Below are 14,633 nucleotides of genomic sequence, written 5' to 3' on the forward strand. Positions count from 1 at the left end.
TGTGATGGGCAGGGGCCAACTGCGGTACTTCCTAGGATGGAAAGATCTTGCCACTGTGATGCATATCCTGGAACAATCTAGAATAGTTTACTGAATTCGCTCCATGTGGGGCTGCCCTTGATGACTGTTTGGAAGCTACAGTTGATACAGAATGTTGTGGCCACAGTGTTGACTGAAATAGATTGTAGGGACTGTATCACTCCAGTCTTTTTATATCTATACTGGCTGTCAGTTTGCTTCAAGGCTAAATCCATGGTACTGGTATTGACCTTTAAAGCTCTGTATAGTTTGGGGTGGCATACCTTAAGGACCACCTTCTCTCATATGAACCTATCAGTTCACTCTGGTTATATTCGGAGGTCCTGCTTTGGGTGCCCCCTCCTTTGGAGGCTAGATGGGGGCAACCCAAGAAAGGGCTTTCTTGGTGATGGTACAAAAACCATGGAGATTCATATGTCTCCCTCTGTCTTTTGCCAGTGGGTAAAGACTTATTTGTTTTGTTTGGCATAGCCCTTATAACTGTTATTGGTCCTTCTTCCTGGTTTTGGTGTTATGTGTTTATGCGTTTTTATTGAATTATATATTATTTTAAATGCTATTCTAACATTCAGATGTTTACCACCTTGGGGACTCTATTTGGGTGGAAAGATGGCATAGGAATGTTTTAAATACATGAAAATTGGCCAGTGAGAACCAGCCTTCAGGATGACAGTTGGTTGCTGACAGGTTTTTGAGTTCAATAAAGTTTGTGAGTCTGACAGGGAAGGTCAGACAGTTTCCCCTCTGGAGTGAGGAAGAAGGACTATTTTGCCCTAACTGTAACACCATTGTCTTGAGGAGGAATTCTAGTTAAGAATTCTAAGTCTAAAAGCCAGCACTAGCTGAAACCCATTTACTTAGCCAAGATAGAGTTGGGGCGGGGGGGCATGTTTTTGGGAAGAGTGATTGAGTAGTAAGTGGAGACTCAGGGAAGGACACAAACGAACTTTAAAACCACAAATAGAGACATGCTACTTGGGGCTGCTCATCCAAAATAGGCACACTTGGATTTTGGTGGGAAAATCTGCCTCAGAGTGAAGTGGGGGGTCTGTCAGAGCTGAATTGAATGAATTTATTGAATTACATTCAGGGGCCATGTTCAGAATTAGATATATTGATCTGAAAATTGCTCAGTGGCTCAGTTCAGATAGCATAAGGAACTGGTTTATTTTGACTGAGTTTAGTTTGTGAAATCAGGATTCTGTTACTTAGAGAACCACTCAAATCCTGGCTTGCCTTGACAAATGCTAGTTTTATTGCCATCTCTCTATAGCCTGGGAAGGAGTCTCCGGGAATAAGCCAAGATTAATCTAGGATGTCTGCATTGTACGTCATGTGAAACCAAAGTTAAGACTACTGGAGGTTAATAAGCCAACTGCTGGTCTTGGCTTCAGATCCTGATTTGGGATACCCTGATTAAATACAGTCAGTGCAGTGGCCTTCATTTATTTCACTTATTAAAATATTTATATTCCACTTGAGGCATATAAATTGTAGTTAAAATGTTGCAGTTTAAAAGCAATAGAATAACCCCCTCCCACCAAAGATGCCAACTGTCTGTACACCATTAAAATCCATGGCAAATAAAATGGCCTTGCAGTGCCTCTTGAAGATTGCTAATGTCAATGGTCCCTTCGCCTCCCGAGGGAGCTCATTCCACAAAGTGGGAGCTAGAATGGAAAAGACACACGCTCTGTTTGATTCTAGGCAGGCCACCGCAAGTGAGAGAACAGCCAGTAAGCAGCAGCTTGAGGACCATAGCTGGCTCACGGGGGCGTATGGGAGGAGATTTTCCTTTAGATATGTGGGTTGTAGGCCGTGTGTTTGTGTTGTGTTATGTGCCGTCAAGTCGCCTCTGACCTATGGCGACTCTATGAATGAAAGACCTCCAAAACGTCCTATCATAAGCAGACTTGCTCAGATCCTGTAAACTGGAGGACGTGGCTTCTTTTATTGAGCCATCTCATTTTAGGTCTTCTTTTCCTGCTGCCTTCCACTTCTCCTAGAATTGCTGACTCTTCCAGAGAATCTTGTCATACGATAGCCTCAGTTTTGACATTTTAGCTTCTAAGGAGAATTCAGAGTTAATTTGATTTAGTACCCATTAATCTGTCTTTTTGGTCGTCTGTGGTATGTGCAAAACTCTCTTCCAACACCACATTTCAAATGAATCAATTACCTTCCTGTCAACTTTCTTCACCGTCCAACTTTCACATCCATAGATAGTAACAGGGAATACCATAGTTTGGATTATCTTGATCTTGGTTCCCAGGGAGACATCTTTATCTTTAAGGATCTTTTCTAGCTCCATCACAGCTACTCTTCCAAGTCATAGATCCAGAGGAGTTAGCCGTGTTAGTCTGTAGTAGCAAAATCAAAAAGAGTCCAGTAGCACCTTTAAGACTAACCAATTTTATTGTAGCATAAGCTTTCAAGAATCACAGTTCTCTTCGTCAGATGCATGGAGGGCCAAAAGAAACTGGTCAGATATAGAGGAGGAGAGGGGAGGGCGGGTTAGATGCAAACAGCTCCTTCTGATATGGAGATCAGTTTGCTTCTGTAAAGGTTCAGAGGAATTAGAAGTGTTAGTCTGTAGTAGCAAAATCAAAAAGAGTCCAGCAGCACCTCCAAGACCAACCAATTCCACTGCAGCACAAGCCTTCGAGAACCACAGCTCTCCCTGCCAGATGCATCTGACAAAGAGAACTGTGATCCCCGAAAGCCCACGCCAGGTGCCACTGGACTCCCCCTGACCCCGCCTCTGTAAATGAAATCAGTTACCTGTGATAATGAGATAACCATTCATAGTCCCTATTCAGTCCCCGCTTGACAGAGTCAAATTTACATACGAATTCCAATTCAGCAGCTTCCCGTTGGATTTTGTTTTTGAAAGGTTTGTGTTGAACTACAGCGACCTTTAAGTCTTTGATGGAATATCCTGGTAGATTGAAGTGTTCTCCCACTGGTTTCTGGACGTTGCCATTTCTAATGTCAGATTTGTGTCCATTTATTCTTTTGCGTAGAGGTTGGCTGGTTTGTCCAATGTACAGAGCAGAAGGACATTGTTGGCACATGAGGGCATATATCAGATTGGAGGATGAGCAGCTGTAAGAGCCAGAGCCAGTGTAGTTGATGCCATTGGGTCCTGTAATTGTATTCCCTGGGTAGATACAAGGGCAGAGCTGGCATCTGGGTCTGTTGCAGGGCCTGGTACCTGTGCTGGTGACTCTGCTAGCCGATTCATGATTGTAAGTGAGAAGTTGTTTAAGGTTGGGGCGCTGTCTGTAGGCAAGGAAATGGACACAAATCTGACATTAGAAATGGCAACGTCCAGAAATATCTGCATATCAGGAGATGTTTGCATCTACCCCGCCCCCCCCTCCTCCTCTATATCTGACCAGTTTCTCTTTTTGCCCTCCATGCCTCTGACGAAGAGAACTGTGATTCTCGAAAGCTTATGCTACAATAAAATTGGTTAGTCTTAAAGGTGCTACTGGACTCTTTTTGACTCTTCCAAGTCTCATTCTTCTTTTGGTTTCTTCATTGCAGTCTCCCTTTTGGTTGATGATTGAGCCAAGGAAAAATCTTGAACAATTTCAGTTTCCTCATTGTCAGCTTTAAAATTGTGTAATTCCTCAGTAGCCATTACTTTTGTCTTCTTGATGTTCAGCTGTAATTCTGCTTTGGCGCTTCCTCCTTTAACCTTCATCAGTAGTCATTTCAAGTCTTCACTATTTTCTGCCAGTAACGTGGTGTTCTCTGCATATCTCAAATTGTTAATGTTCCTTCCATCAGTTTTCACTCCACCTTCTTCTAGGCCATGCAGGGCTTTAAACGTCATAACCAGCACCCTGAATTGGATTTTGAAACAGACTGGCAGCCAATATAGCTATGTTAAGATGGGTGAAATATGTTTTTATCAGCTAGCCCCTGCTAACAATCAGGTTGCCACCTTCTGAACCAGCTGCAATTTCTGTATTGTCTTTAAGAGCAGCCCAACGTCAAGTGCATTACAGTAATCCAGCTGAGACATTACACAACCATGGCTAGCTTGGCTGAATCCAGGAAAGGAGAGAATTGGCAAACCAACTGCAGCTGGCTCCTCTGGGCTGGGTCCATGAGCAGCCCCAAGCTCTTAACCGGCCCTGCAGAAAACCAAGTGCACTGCAGTCCCACAATCCACATTTTGCTTAACCATCATTTTGCCTGATGTCTGAACTAAGGTCCATGAATAGTATAGGGTACTAACACTAGCATAAATAAATACTTAAAATGTTCTCAATTGTATAGTGGCAATGAAAACTGATTTGAAGAAAAGCAGTATGGTCAATTAAAAAGAGGAGCTGAATGGACGTAAAATACATCATAACAACATAGACAAAAATAATAAAAATTGAAAAGATAAAAATAACAGTGATAATAAAACATCAAAAATAGCATTAGCAGAGCCATTGTCGCCAATCTGAAAATGCCTGGGTCCACAAATCTTACTGTGCTGCTAAAATGATATCAAATTGGGCACTGATAGGGTAGAAGAGGGCATTCCAAAGATGAATGGTTAAGTGACAGATGAACCTGTTGTTGATTTGTAGACCTGGGGGTTGGGGGAGGCTTAAGTACACTGTAGAAGCTGTGGGCAGAATGAAAGCAATGTGACCCAGCCATGTTCTTATTCCTTCAATTTGGTGGTGGTTATGAGTTGTGTTCTGTTTATGAACCAGTTCAGTGAGCTGTTTCAGTGGGGAAAAGTGGCATCAGACTTGGCAGCAAGGACTGATATCACAGATTGTGGGTTTATGCCAGCATGGGTGTTGCTTCAGCACTCGCAACCTGAGTTAATGCTGCTAGACTTGTAGAACGGCCGCTGCTGTGAGATGAGGCACAGAGGCATTGTGCAAAGCTGTTGCGCGTCACAGCATTGAGGGGAAGAGAGAGGACGCAGCAGTTAAGAAGAGGGCAAAGTTGAAGACATGCTCTGTTCCATTTGAAGGCATTTGGAGCAGAAAACCAGTCACGTGGATGCGTTTGAATCTGTCTGTGTTGTGTGCGAAGATAGATACAGCTTTCTAAATTCAAATATGAAAAGAAATCTCCTAGGAAAAGCCTACTGGGCATGATAACAGTGCTGCTATTACAAGGTGAAAAACCCCTTTCCCAGGGCTTTTTTTCTGGGGAAAGAGGTGGTGGAACTCAGTGGGTTGCCCTCGGAGAAAATGGTCACATGGCTGGTGGCCCCGCCCCCTGAACACCAGGCAGAGGGGAGTTTAGATCGCCCTCCCCGCTGAGCGGCACAGAGGGCAATCTAAACTCCCGGCTGTCTGGAGATCAGGAGGCGGGGCCACCAGCCATGTGACCATTTTCAAGAGGTTCCAGAATTCTGTTCCCCCACGTTCCCCCTGAAAAAAAGCCCTGCCCTTTCCCAACATAACCCTTCTGTTCACTAGCAGCTGACAGGTGATAAAGAAAGCAGAAAGGGGTGGGAACGCAAGAAAAGGCCTGGAAATAGGTATTGAAAGCAGGGAAGTAGCCAGTGAGGTTTAGAGCTGTGTGAGGGGCAGGGCTGGCGATGCAGCACTCGCTGATATGTATGCAAGGAGGGAATACATCAGAAGACCCACCAGGAAGTAGCTGTTAGCTTGACGACTTTACACATACGTAAAAGTCTGCAAGATACCGCTGGCAAGATGCCTCATTTAGTGCTTTGTCGATGTATGTTTTGTGGCCTTTTTGACCTAAGCAGGCCTACAAGACAGATAACAATAGTATGAAAAGCATCTCAGATGTTTAAAACCTTCTAAAACGAACAGGAAGGACCATTGACAAGAGGAGAAGGTACCATCAACAGTCACTCGGTCGTTGTGCTCTCATTCAGAGGCCCTGCAGGACACTAGACTCCTCTGGGTTCTTCGGAAGGCCTGGGAAGACAATGCCAACCTCGCCTCTCCTCCCTGTGGGGTAGCTGTTAGTCTGCCGCAGCAAAGCCTACCCCAATGGTCTTCTGCAATTTTAATACAGCTGTAGGCAGGTGTTTTGTTATTATTATTGTTATTATTTATTATATTTATATCCCGCTCTCCCCACAAGCAGGTTCAGGGCAGGTCACAACAATAAATAAAATATACAGAGATAAAATCACAATAATTTAACACAGCCTTCTAATAAAACACCTGTTCACTGTATAAAAACCATATTGCATCTGATGGAGATGGAGGTGTGGCTTAACCATGCATGGTTGCTCATATATGGGGGGGTCGATGGTCAATACCCCCCTTACAGACATAGGGGAGACCGGGAGAGAGGCTCGTTTGATGGAATCCCTGATGGCCTCAACCATACGCTTGGCGGAACATCTCTGTCTTACAGGCCCGCCTGAAGGAGACAAGATCTTGGCGGGACCCGGGTGTTCTCAGACAGAGAGTTCCACCAGGTCGGGGCCAGGACTGAAAAGGCCCTGGCCCTGGTTGAGGCCAATCGAGCCTCCCTGAGGCCTGGGACCACCAGTAGGTGCTTACCAGCTGATCTCAGCACCCTCCGGGGAGTATATGGGAAGAGACGGTCCCTCAGGTATGCTGGTCCCAGTCCGTTTAGGGCTTTATAGGTTAATATCAAAACCTTGAACCTGATCCAGAACTCCATGGGAAGCCAGTGGAGTTCCGGAGCCCAAACTGTAGGGCTTTTTATTGAGTGTGGAAGCAAACCAGAAACCCACACCGAAGCTCAGGCAACATTCAGGCTGGGGCCTGATAAGAGCTCCGCTGTTGTCTCTTGCAGTAGCTGAAGCATCTCCAAGGGTATTCCAGTTTAGATCAAAGTCTAATCTGGATGTTTGTAAAGCATATGGCCAGGCCAAGCCAAGGCTTGCATCCAACACAACGACCTTGCGAGATCTACCCGAGAAACCCTGATCTTCCCAGCTCTTTCTTCCTGCCAGTGGTCATTTCTGGCCCAGGAAAGTTATTTCTGGTGTTGTGGGACCCCTGGGCAGCTTTCCTCATGCAAGAGGCAGAAATTTTGCCCCCTTCCTCCTAGCCACCACAGTCATCTGACTGCATGGCTGTTATTCTGCACAGGTCCCACAACTCCAGGAATGAACTTTCCCTAAGTCAGGAGTTGCTGCTGGAAGGAGGGGAAGATCTGAGGCCACCAGCACTTCCTGCTAATGGAGCATAATGGGATTCACCCTCCAGTGTACTTAGGGGCCACCAGGTCCAGCATCCTGTAGGAAAGTGCAAGGACACCGTTTTTGTATTTTGTGTGTTGTGCTAAAAGGCCTGCTGCTAACATTGAAACCAGCAGATGCAGCATACGTGTCCGAAGAATAAGTGATTTTGCTGTTAAATATATGAGCTCTACAGTAATTCTAATGATTGGTCTCCTTAATGGGAACATCCTCTGTTTTTTAAAATGGAAAGCATTTTCCCCTGTATTCAGTCTGAGGCCATGTGGAAGTTAAAAAGAGTTCTGTGTACCTGCTCGCTTCATAATAATATGACTTTTGAACCCCACCTTAACTCCTCTTCCTCTCCATCCCTTCCTCTCCCTAATTCACAGGTCAGATGATGACGATAGTGCCAGCGGCAGGCGTTCTCGCGTTTCCCAACTTTGCACTTACTTCCAGCAGAAATACAAGCACCTCTGCCGCCTGGAGCGAGCAGAATCTCGTCAAAGGAAATGCCAATATACATTCCGGAAAGCGTTGCTGCGGGCAGCCAGCAGAGAGCCGGAATGCGCTGGACAGTTGATACAAGAAATCCGAAAAGCTTCGTGTGCTCAAAGCAGGTGAGAAAGTGTCATGTACACCAATACAGCAGCATGTCCCAGCAAGCATAAACATGTGACTGCAGGCATATAACTCTGAAGGAAGGGTTTTTTAAAGAGGCAAAATATGAAAAGTATTCCAGTTCTAGGAAGCCAATCTTATTTAACCTACCAATTTTTAAAAAAAATTATGAAATCTTTAAGCATTTTAGGTTTTCCAGGTGATGAGACTTTTTTTTCTGGCTTTGCATTTCGTCTTTAGGGTCTGACTGTTTATAAGGCAACTTCATGATAGAGCCTCTACTTGGCATGCAGAAGGTCCTAGGTTCAACCCCTGGCACCTCCATTTAAAGGGCTCAGATAGTAGCTGATGTGCAAGACCCCTGCTCGCGACCCTGGACAGCTACTGCCAGTCTGAGTAGACAATACTGACCTTGATGGGCTGAGAGTCTGATTCAGCGGACGGAAGCTGCCTCTATTTGTGTGTGTTCACTTGTGTGTTCAAATGATTCTGGAAATGGGAGCTGCTTGCTGACAACAAAACTGATAAAACAAAGTGGATATAAATATCTATAGTGATCAGCATTCCCATAGATATTTGTTGACAGCTGTCAGGTTCTGCCAAGGGCGCCGCCCTGTGAGACACCAACCTGCCAGACTTCAGCCTTAAAGGACTTTCAGGGAGTGTGTGGGACCCTGCTCTGTGGAAGGAGGGGGGGTATACCTCACCCTCACACCCTCTCAGTCCACTCACAGGTCCCTTCAACCTGATGTTGTCCTGGCTGCTTTCCATGACAGTTGTCCCCAACCTGCTGTCGATCTTACTCCTCCTCCTCCTCCTCCTCCTCCTCCTCCTCCTCCTCCTCCTCCTCCTCTGTCTTCTTCCCTCCACTTCCTCTCCTCTGCTCTCTCATTCTCTGTCTCTCTCTCCTCCACTCCACCATACTCCTACACAACAACCCACCCTGCTCTATGGGTGGACTTCCCTTATATCCTTTCCCTCATTCCTGGCTCCAACTGCCAGCCACACCCCTCTTTTGCCTTCTAGCCTTGGTCTTGGCTGCCTCAAGCAGCTGCACTTGGGGTAGCTAGTCTGGCTGCTTTGGGCAGCTACAGCTGTGCTCTCTTGGCTGGCTGCCAAGCTTCCTCTGCTTCAGGCCCCTGGGCAGCTACAGCTATGCTCTCTTGGCTGGTTGCCAAGTTGCTCAGATCTTCCAGCAGTCTCAGCTGCTCCCTATTATTCCCTTCCTCCCTGTTTGCTGGTTGGGGTGTGGCCCTGTGCTGCTTCTGCTGCCTTTCTTCCCCTGCCAGTAAGGTTGCTGGCTGGCTGGCTGGCGGCTGGCTGTCCTTGTCTCCTGTGCCTTCTCCCTCTGCCCTGGTCCCCCCCGGCTGTCCTTACTCCCCCTGTCGGGGCTCTTAGCCTCCCGCTGGAGGGTGGGGCTAGCTGGCTTCCAACTGCCCCTTCTGACCCTCTGTGGCTTGGGTGCTTCTTTGTCCCCCTCTGTTGCCATCCTGTGCAGGACATGGGTGACTGCCGGGGCGGCTGGGTAGTTGTCTCCCGGCTGCTGTCCCCTCCTCCCGGCAAGTCCAGGGGCTGAACCTCTGACCCCGGACAACAGCTTACTGTATGAAATTTTGGAAACACCTTTTGAACATGGAACACCACCCTTTGTGGTTGACAGTCGTGAATTTTTGTTTCTCAAAAGCTGGAAGTAATGAAACGTGGAACGTTCTTCCCAGATATAAGCATCTGGACTAACTTAGAATAACATCAGTGTGAAATTGGAATTCATATTGTCTCCAGATTCACACTGAGGATTGTGCACTGACAGAAACACTGGCTGGGCTTTTTCAGTGTGAAGCCTCAAAATCGGGCTATGGTGGGCTATCTCTGACCTGAATGGCCCAGGCTATCCCAATTTTGTCAGATCTCAAAAGCGAAACAGGGTTGACCCTGATTAGTACTTGGAAGGGAGACCACCAAGGAAGTCCTTAGAGGCAGGCAACAGCCCACCACCTATGAACAGATCTAGTCTTAAAAACCCTACAGGTTTGCCAGAAGTCGGCTGTGACTTGACAGCTGTTCACACACACATCTTTCCTCCCCTCCCTGCCTGACAATTGATCTTATGACTGTGGAAATTTCCTCCTTTGCTTCTACTGACAATTGATCTTGGCTGTAAGAGCAGGACACTCTCTACTGCTGGCGAAAGATATTAAAGAAAATTATTGTGCTAATGCAGCTTTTTTTTTTTTTAATCATTTTAAAAGGGAAAGGTCATGGCTCAGTGGCATAACACATGTTTTGTCTGTAGACGGTCCCAGCTTCAAACTCTGTCGGCTTCAGTTTTTAAAAGTCTTGTGGTTGCAGGACAGAGAAAGGGACCTGAAGTCAAATTGGTAGTTCTAGGCTGGGTCAGTTAGTGAGCTGACTTGGGATAAGCATCATCATATGGTGAGAAGACCAGCACGCTTGTGCCAAGAATTTGTGCTGGTATTATCTACTTAAGCCTTGTTGGATTGTCAGATTCTGGTGCAGAAACCAATACTGCCTGTCTTAAGCCAGTTATCCTAAAAATCTTTGGTGTGTTCCAGCCTCCCCCCAGCGTTTTGGTCCGTGATGTGGAGCAAATGGTTTTATTGTTCATTGAGAAGCCTTACTATTTATTAGAGTAGCATTTAGATTTTACATTTTGCTGATGATTTACCTTAATGAGCTGCTCTTCAGCATCCTTTTTGACACTTCCTCAGGCAGTTTGTGCTTAGAGATTCTCTTTATAGGAAGAAATAGCTTTTTATTCTAAAAAGAAAACATCTATACTCTGCATGTGCTGCTTTTAGACCAGTTACCTTACATGTTCAAGTTGATCTTTAGTGCTGAGCTAAAGCCTGTCAAAAACTCTGAAGGCTAATGTATGTGAGAATTTCAGATCGCTTTCATGGGACCAGATGGGAGGGCCCGTGCAATGGGAATACTTTAGAAATCTGTTGAAAATGGCTATTAGGAGCAACACAACTCAGTAGTTGGGAGTACGGAACAGGAACTTTCAGATTATCATGCACATGCTGAAAGATCTGCACTGGTTACCCCTCTGCTTCTGAGCACAATTCAAAGTGCTAGTTCTTACCTTTGAGGCTCTAAATGGGCTAGGGTGCATGAAGGGCCATCTCCTCCCATACTGTCCAGCCTGCCAGTCAGGATGTGCCTCTCAAGCTGTGTTCTCCGTGTTCCTACCTTCAGAGGTAAGGCAGGTGGCAAATAGAGACAGGGCATTTTCTGCAGTGCCACCTTGACTTTGAATTGCCCCCCCCCCCCTCCTTGAGCTGTGCTACTGTGGTTTCTTTTAGGTGCCAGGCTAAAACACATTTTTTTAAATCCAGTCTTTTAATTGGAAGATTTCTCTTATCTTTTTAATAGTCTACTTCTGTTTTACGGATGATTTTTATGCTGCTTAAGTCCAATCCCTTGCTTTTAATGGCTTGTTTTTTTTACATTCTGTTGTTGTTTTCATTGTAAGCCACTTTGAGCAGGACTCTGAAGAAGGGAGCATAGAAATATCCTAAATAAATAAATGAGGTTGTAGAGCCTTCCTAGCTTTATAAAAAACCTGTGTTAAGCCTCAACAAATCTAGCCATGTTCATCTCCCTGGCAACTCAGATTTGAAAGGTTACCAAGAAAGGCAGAATTATGCATGATTATACTGCATTATGTTTTGTAAACTGAATAAGTTTCCATGATTCTATACAGCTGATCCTCCAAGATTGGTATTTTGCATAATTTGAAGCCCTTCAACCAACCAGTTGCATTTCCAGTTTCTGAGATTTCCGTAGGCAATGGCAGCAAATTTTCTAGTTTATCTTCTTTGCTATAAGTGCTGTAAACTTTCTTTTTTAAATTATAAAAACTGAGATTCTCAGGAATTTGAACTTTGAGCTGATTACCATTATCTACTGGAACCACAGCATATGTCTAACTTTTAAACTCCCCCTGGCCTACAATGTTTTCGTTCCCTTTTGAAGGTCTGCGAAAAACAAAGGAATCTGTTAATTCTCCCCTTTCAGTACTGTTGGCAGAGAGAGAGAGAGAGAGAGAGAGAGAGAGAGAGAGAGAGAGAGAGAGAGAGAAGTTTATCAGTAACTATGGATGCTGACGGATATACCAGTTTTGTCCCGTGCTTGTGAACTTGTGCCATCACTAGTGGATTTGACTATGATGTTGCCTGGACCTGCTCTGGCATTCTTAGCCTCTTAAATTCTTGTTGTTCTTTGTTTCAGCACCAGCGAAGTGAAGCAGAGGGATGCATTGCCATGTAGTGGATCCACGAAGGGTGAACCATGCACCAACAATGCTCTTCCATTCACAAAACATTGTTTTCAGCGTATCTTTTTCCATTGTGTTTTCATGTTCACATTGAAAGTATAGTTAATTACTTCTGGACTCTTCCTATTTGCATACTAATAACAGCTTTGTGCTCCCACGAATCCCTTAAGAAGCGGATTTCAATAATTTGGCACTGCTCAGCTTCTCACAGTACAAGTGGCTTTCACAAATCTGCTTGGTGTATGCTCTACAGCTAACTCATCTGTCTTGCCTAGAGATGGGCACGAACCATGAGGCCCCTCAAATGGCCGCAGCGGCCATTTGAGGGGCAGAGAGGCCGTTTTTGGCCTCTTCCGCCGCCCTGCGGGCCTGCGTGGCAGTGGAGGAGGCCGAAAACGGCCTTCCCACCTCTCAAATGGCCGTCACTGCAGCCATTTGAGGGGCAGGAAGGCCATTTTCGGCCGCCTCCTCCACCCTACAGGCCCACGCAGCAGCGGAAGAAGCCAAAAATGGCCTTCCTGCCCCTCGCGGGAGGAGGGGGAGGATGCTGCAGACCCGCAGGGCAAGGTAAGTGGGGGGTTGGGGGGGGTTGGGCAGTTTAAAGGGCCCTGCGGCTTGCAAGTGTCAGGTCCCTTTAAACTATCAGCTGGCAGGCGGCAAGGGGGGATCCTGGGGAAATAGCCATTTAAACTGCCCCTTTATGACCCAAATGAACTAGTAGACCAGTTCGTGGAAGTTCGTGGAAATGAGCTTCCACGAACTACTGGTTTGCAAACGACGAACCAGCCTGGTTCGTGCGGGTTTTTGGGGTCGTAATTCGATTCGTGTCCATCTCTAGTCTTGCCACAAGCTTATATTCCATCAGGATCAGGAGAATTATTGAGCTAATTGTAAAAGTATTCTCGACATTTGTAATTTTGAACTATTATCAAATCAAACTTTTCTAATAGCTGATGAATTACGGAAGACGTAAGTGGAAAACTGGATCTTTTAGCATGTAGACTTTGTGTCCTGGAATCCCTTTCTTTGAGCAGTCTATACACTACTAAGCGCTCAGTTTGCATTTCCTTCTTCGTACATGCACCTTTTCCACACTGCCTGTCAGGACACCAAGATGACTTAGTATTTTTTGTTGATTTATAAGAAGTATCTTCCTAACAGTGGTAAATAATTTTCTGTTAGACCAGGTGGTTGTCACCAAGGCTTGTGACTTGCTGCTTTCAGAGATTTAATACAATAAAACATGTTACGTTTAGTTTTGAGGTTGTTGGTACAAATTTTATGTTCAGGGATGGCTACCCTCTAAGCAGTTACATATTCCGTTAATTAAACTACTACATACCAGAAACCCAAATCTAAACCCAGTCCTGATCTAAAGGACTGGGACTGTGTGAAGCTACAGAATGTCTCCTTGTTCCTTGGTCCCTAGTCTTAGGGCAACAGGAACTTGAGGACCTGTATTTTCCTTTTGTTCTGAATGGACTGAGTGTGAGCTAGTTCGGGACCTGTGCTGCCGACTTCGTTCCCAGCTTGCCTTCTCTGATGTAGTGCCAGCAATGGCAATGGGCCACGTTTGTATGTGCCACGGTCTCTTGTTTCTCCATTCTGGCTGGTCTCACCATTCTACTACCTGCCAATCCTGGGAGTACTCAAACATTGGGGGATTTTGCACAGGCATTTGTCATTTAAAATTAGGGTCCAGTGATGAAGGCTCAAGAAATCCCTTACGGACATCTGTGCAAATTGAATCTGCTTTGGTCTCTGAGTCAGTAGAGAAGTACAGCAACAAGGGCAGAACGCGATAGGATGCAAGAGCCACTTGGAGGTCTGGTTTGCATTTAAATCTTCCTCAGTTCAGGCTGTTGGTTTCTCATCCAAATGGCATGGCTAGCACTTACATACAGGCAACTTTGTAGAGGTGATCCTATGCCAGGGTTTAAATGGAAGGAAACAAATGGTGTGGGCTTGTAGGGTTTTCCACCAAAAAGCTGAATGATCTTGTACCTTCCATAATCTTAAAAATTTCAGCAGAGTATGCAGGTGTGAGGCATGCATGGCAGTAAAATGACCTAGGGTCCTATAATCCTGCTGTATCAATATAAAAGGTAGAGACCAGGGTCAAAGAAAGTCCTTGGATCAGAAACTGTTACAAAAGAAGAACTGCACATGAGAATGTGGAATTGTAGGGGCAAAGAAAGTGAGAATAAAAGATTCTGTATTCACCAAGACCAGAACTTTAACAAGTCTTCTCTTTACGTTATAAATTTACTGGAGTCCCTTACTGCCTCCCTCCCCACCCTGACCTTTCTGAATTGTGAATGTAGCCTTGATTTTAAAGTCATTCTAAGCACTGGAGAAGAGCAAGGAAGTATAAAGGGAAAGATGGAGGCAAGAATGGAGAAGCACAGAGAGGGTCTTTTGTAGATCAGACAAGAGCAAAATATCTGGAAGAAAATAGAATGTTGGGAAATTCATATGGCTCTTTGGAGTGCACCGTTAACCAAGTAGACATAT

The 14,633-nt window shown here is 45.4% G+C and overlaps 1 protein-coding gene across 1 annotated transcript in view; it reads left to right on the forward strand.

The window, feature by feature from the left end:
• The window catches only part of INO80D (INO80 complex subunit D), a 61,525-nt gene that overhangs the window by 25,272 nt on the left and 21,620 nt on the right, over positions 1-14,633 (forward strand). The window contains exons 6-7 of the mRNA XM_054971024.1: positions 7,591-7,818; positions 12,074-12,177. Coding sequence (XP_054826999.1) covers positions 7,591-7,818; positions 12,074-12,177 — 332 coding nt within the window. The remainder of the gene's footprint in view (positions 1-7,590; positions 7,819-12,073; positions 12,178-14,633) is intronic.

This window comes from Eublepharis macularius, chromosome 2 (assembly GCF_028583425.1).
Source record: "Eublepharis macularius isolate TG4126 chromosome 2, MPM_Emac_v1.0, whole genome shotgun sequence".
NCBI classification, from domain to species: Eukaryota; Metazoa; Chordata; class Lepidosauria; order Squamata; family Eublepharidae; genus Eublepharis; species Eublepharis macularius.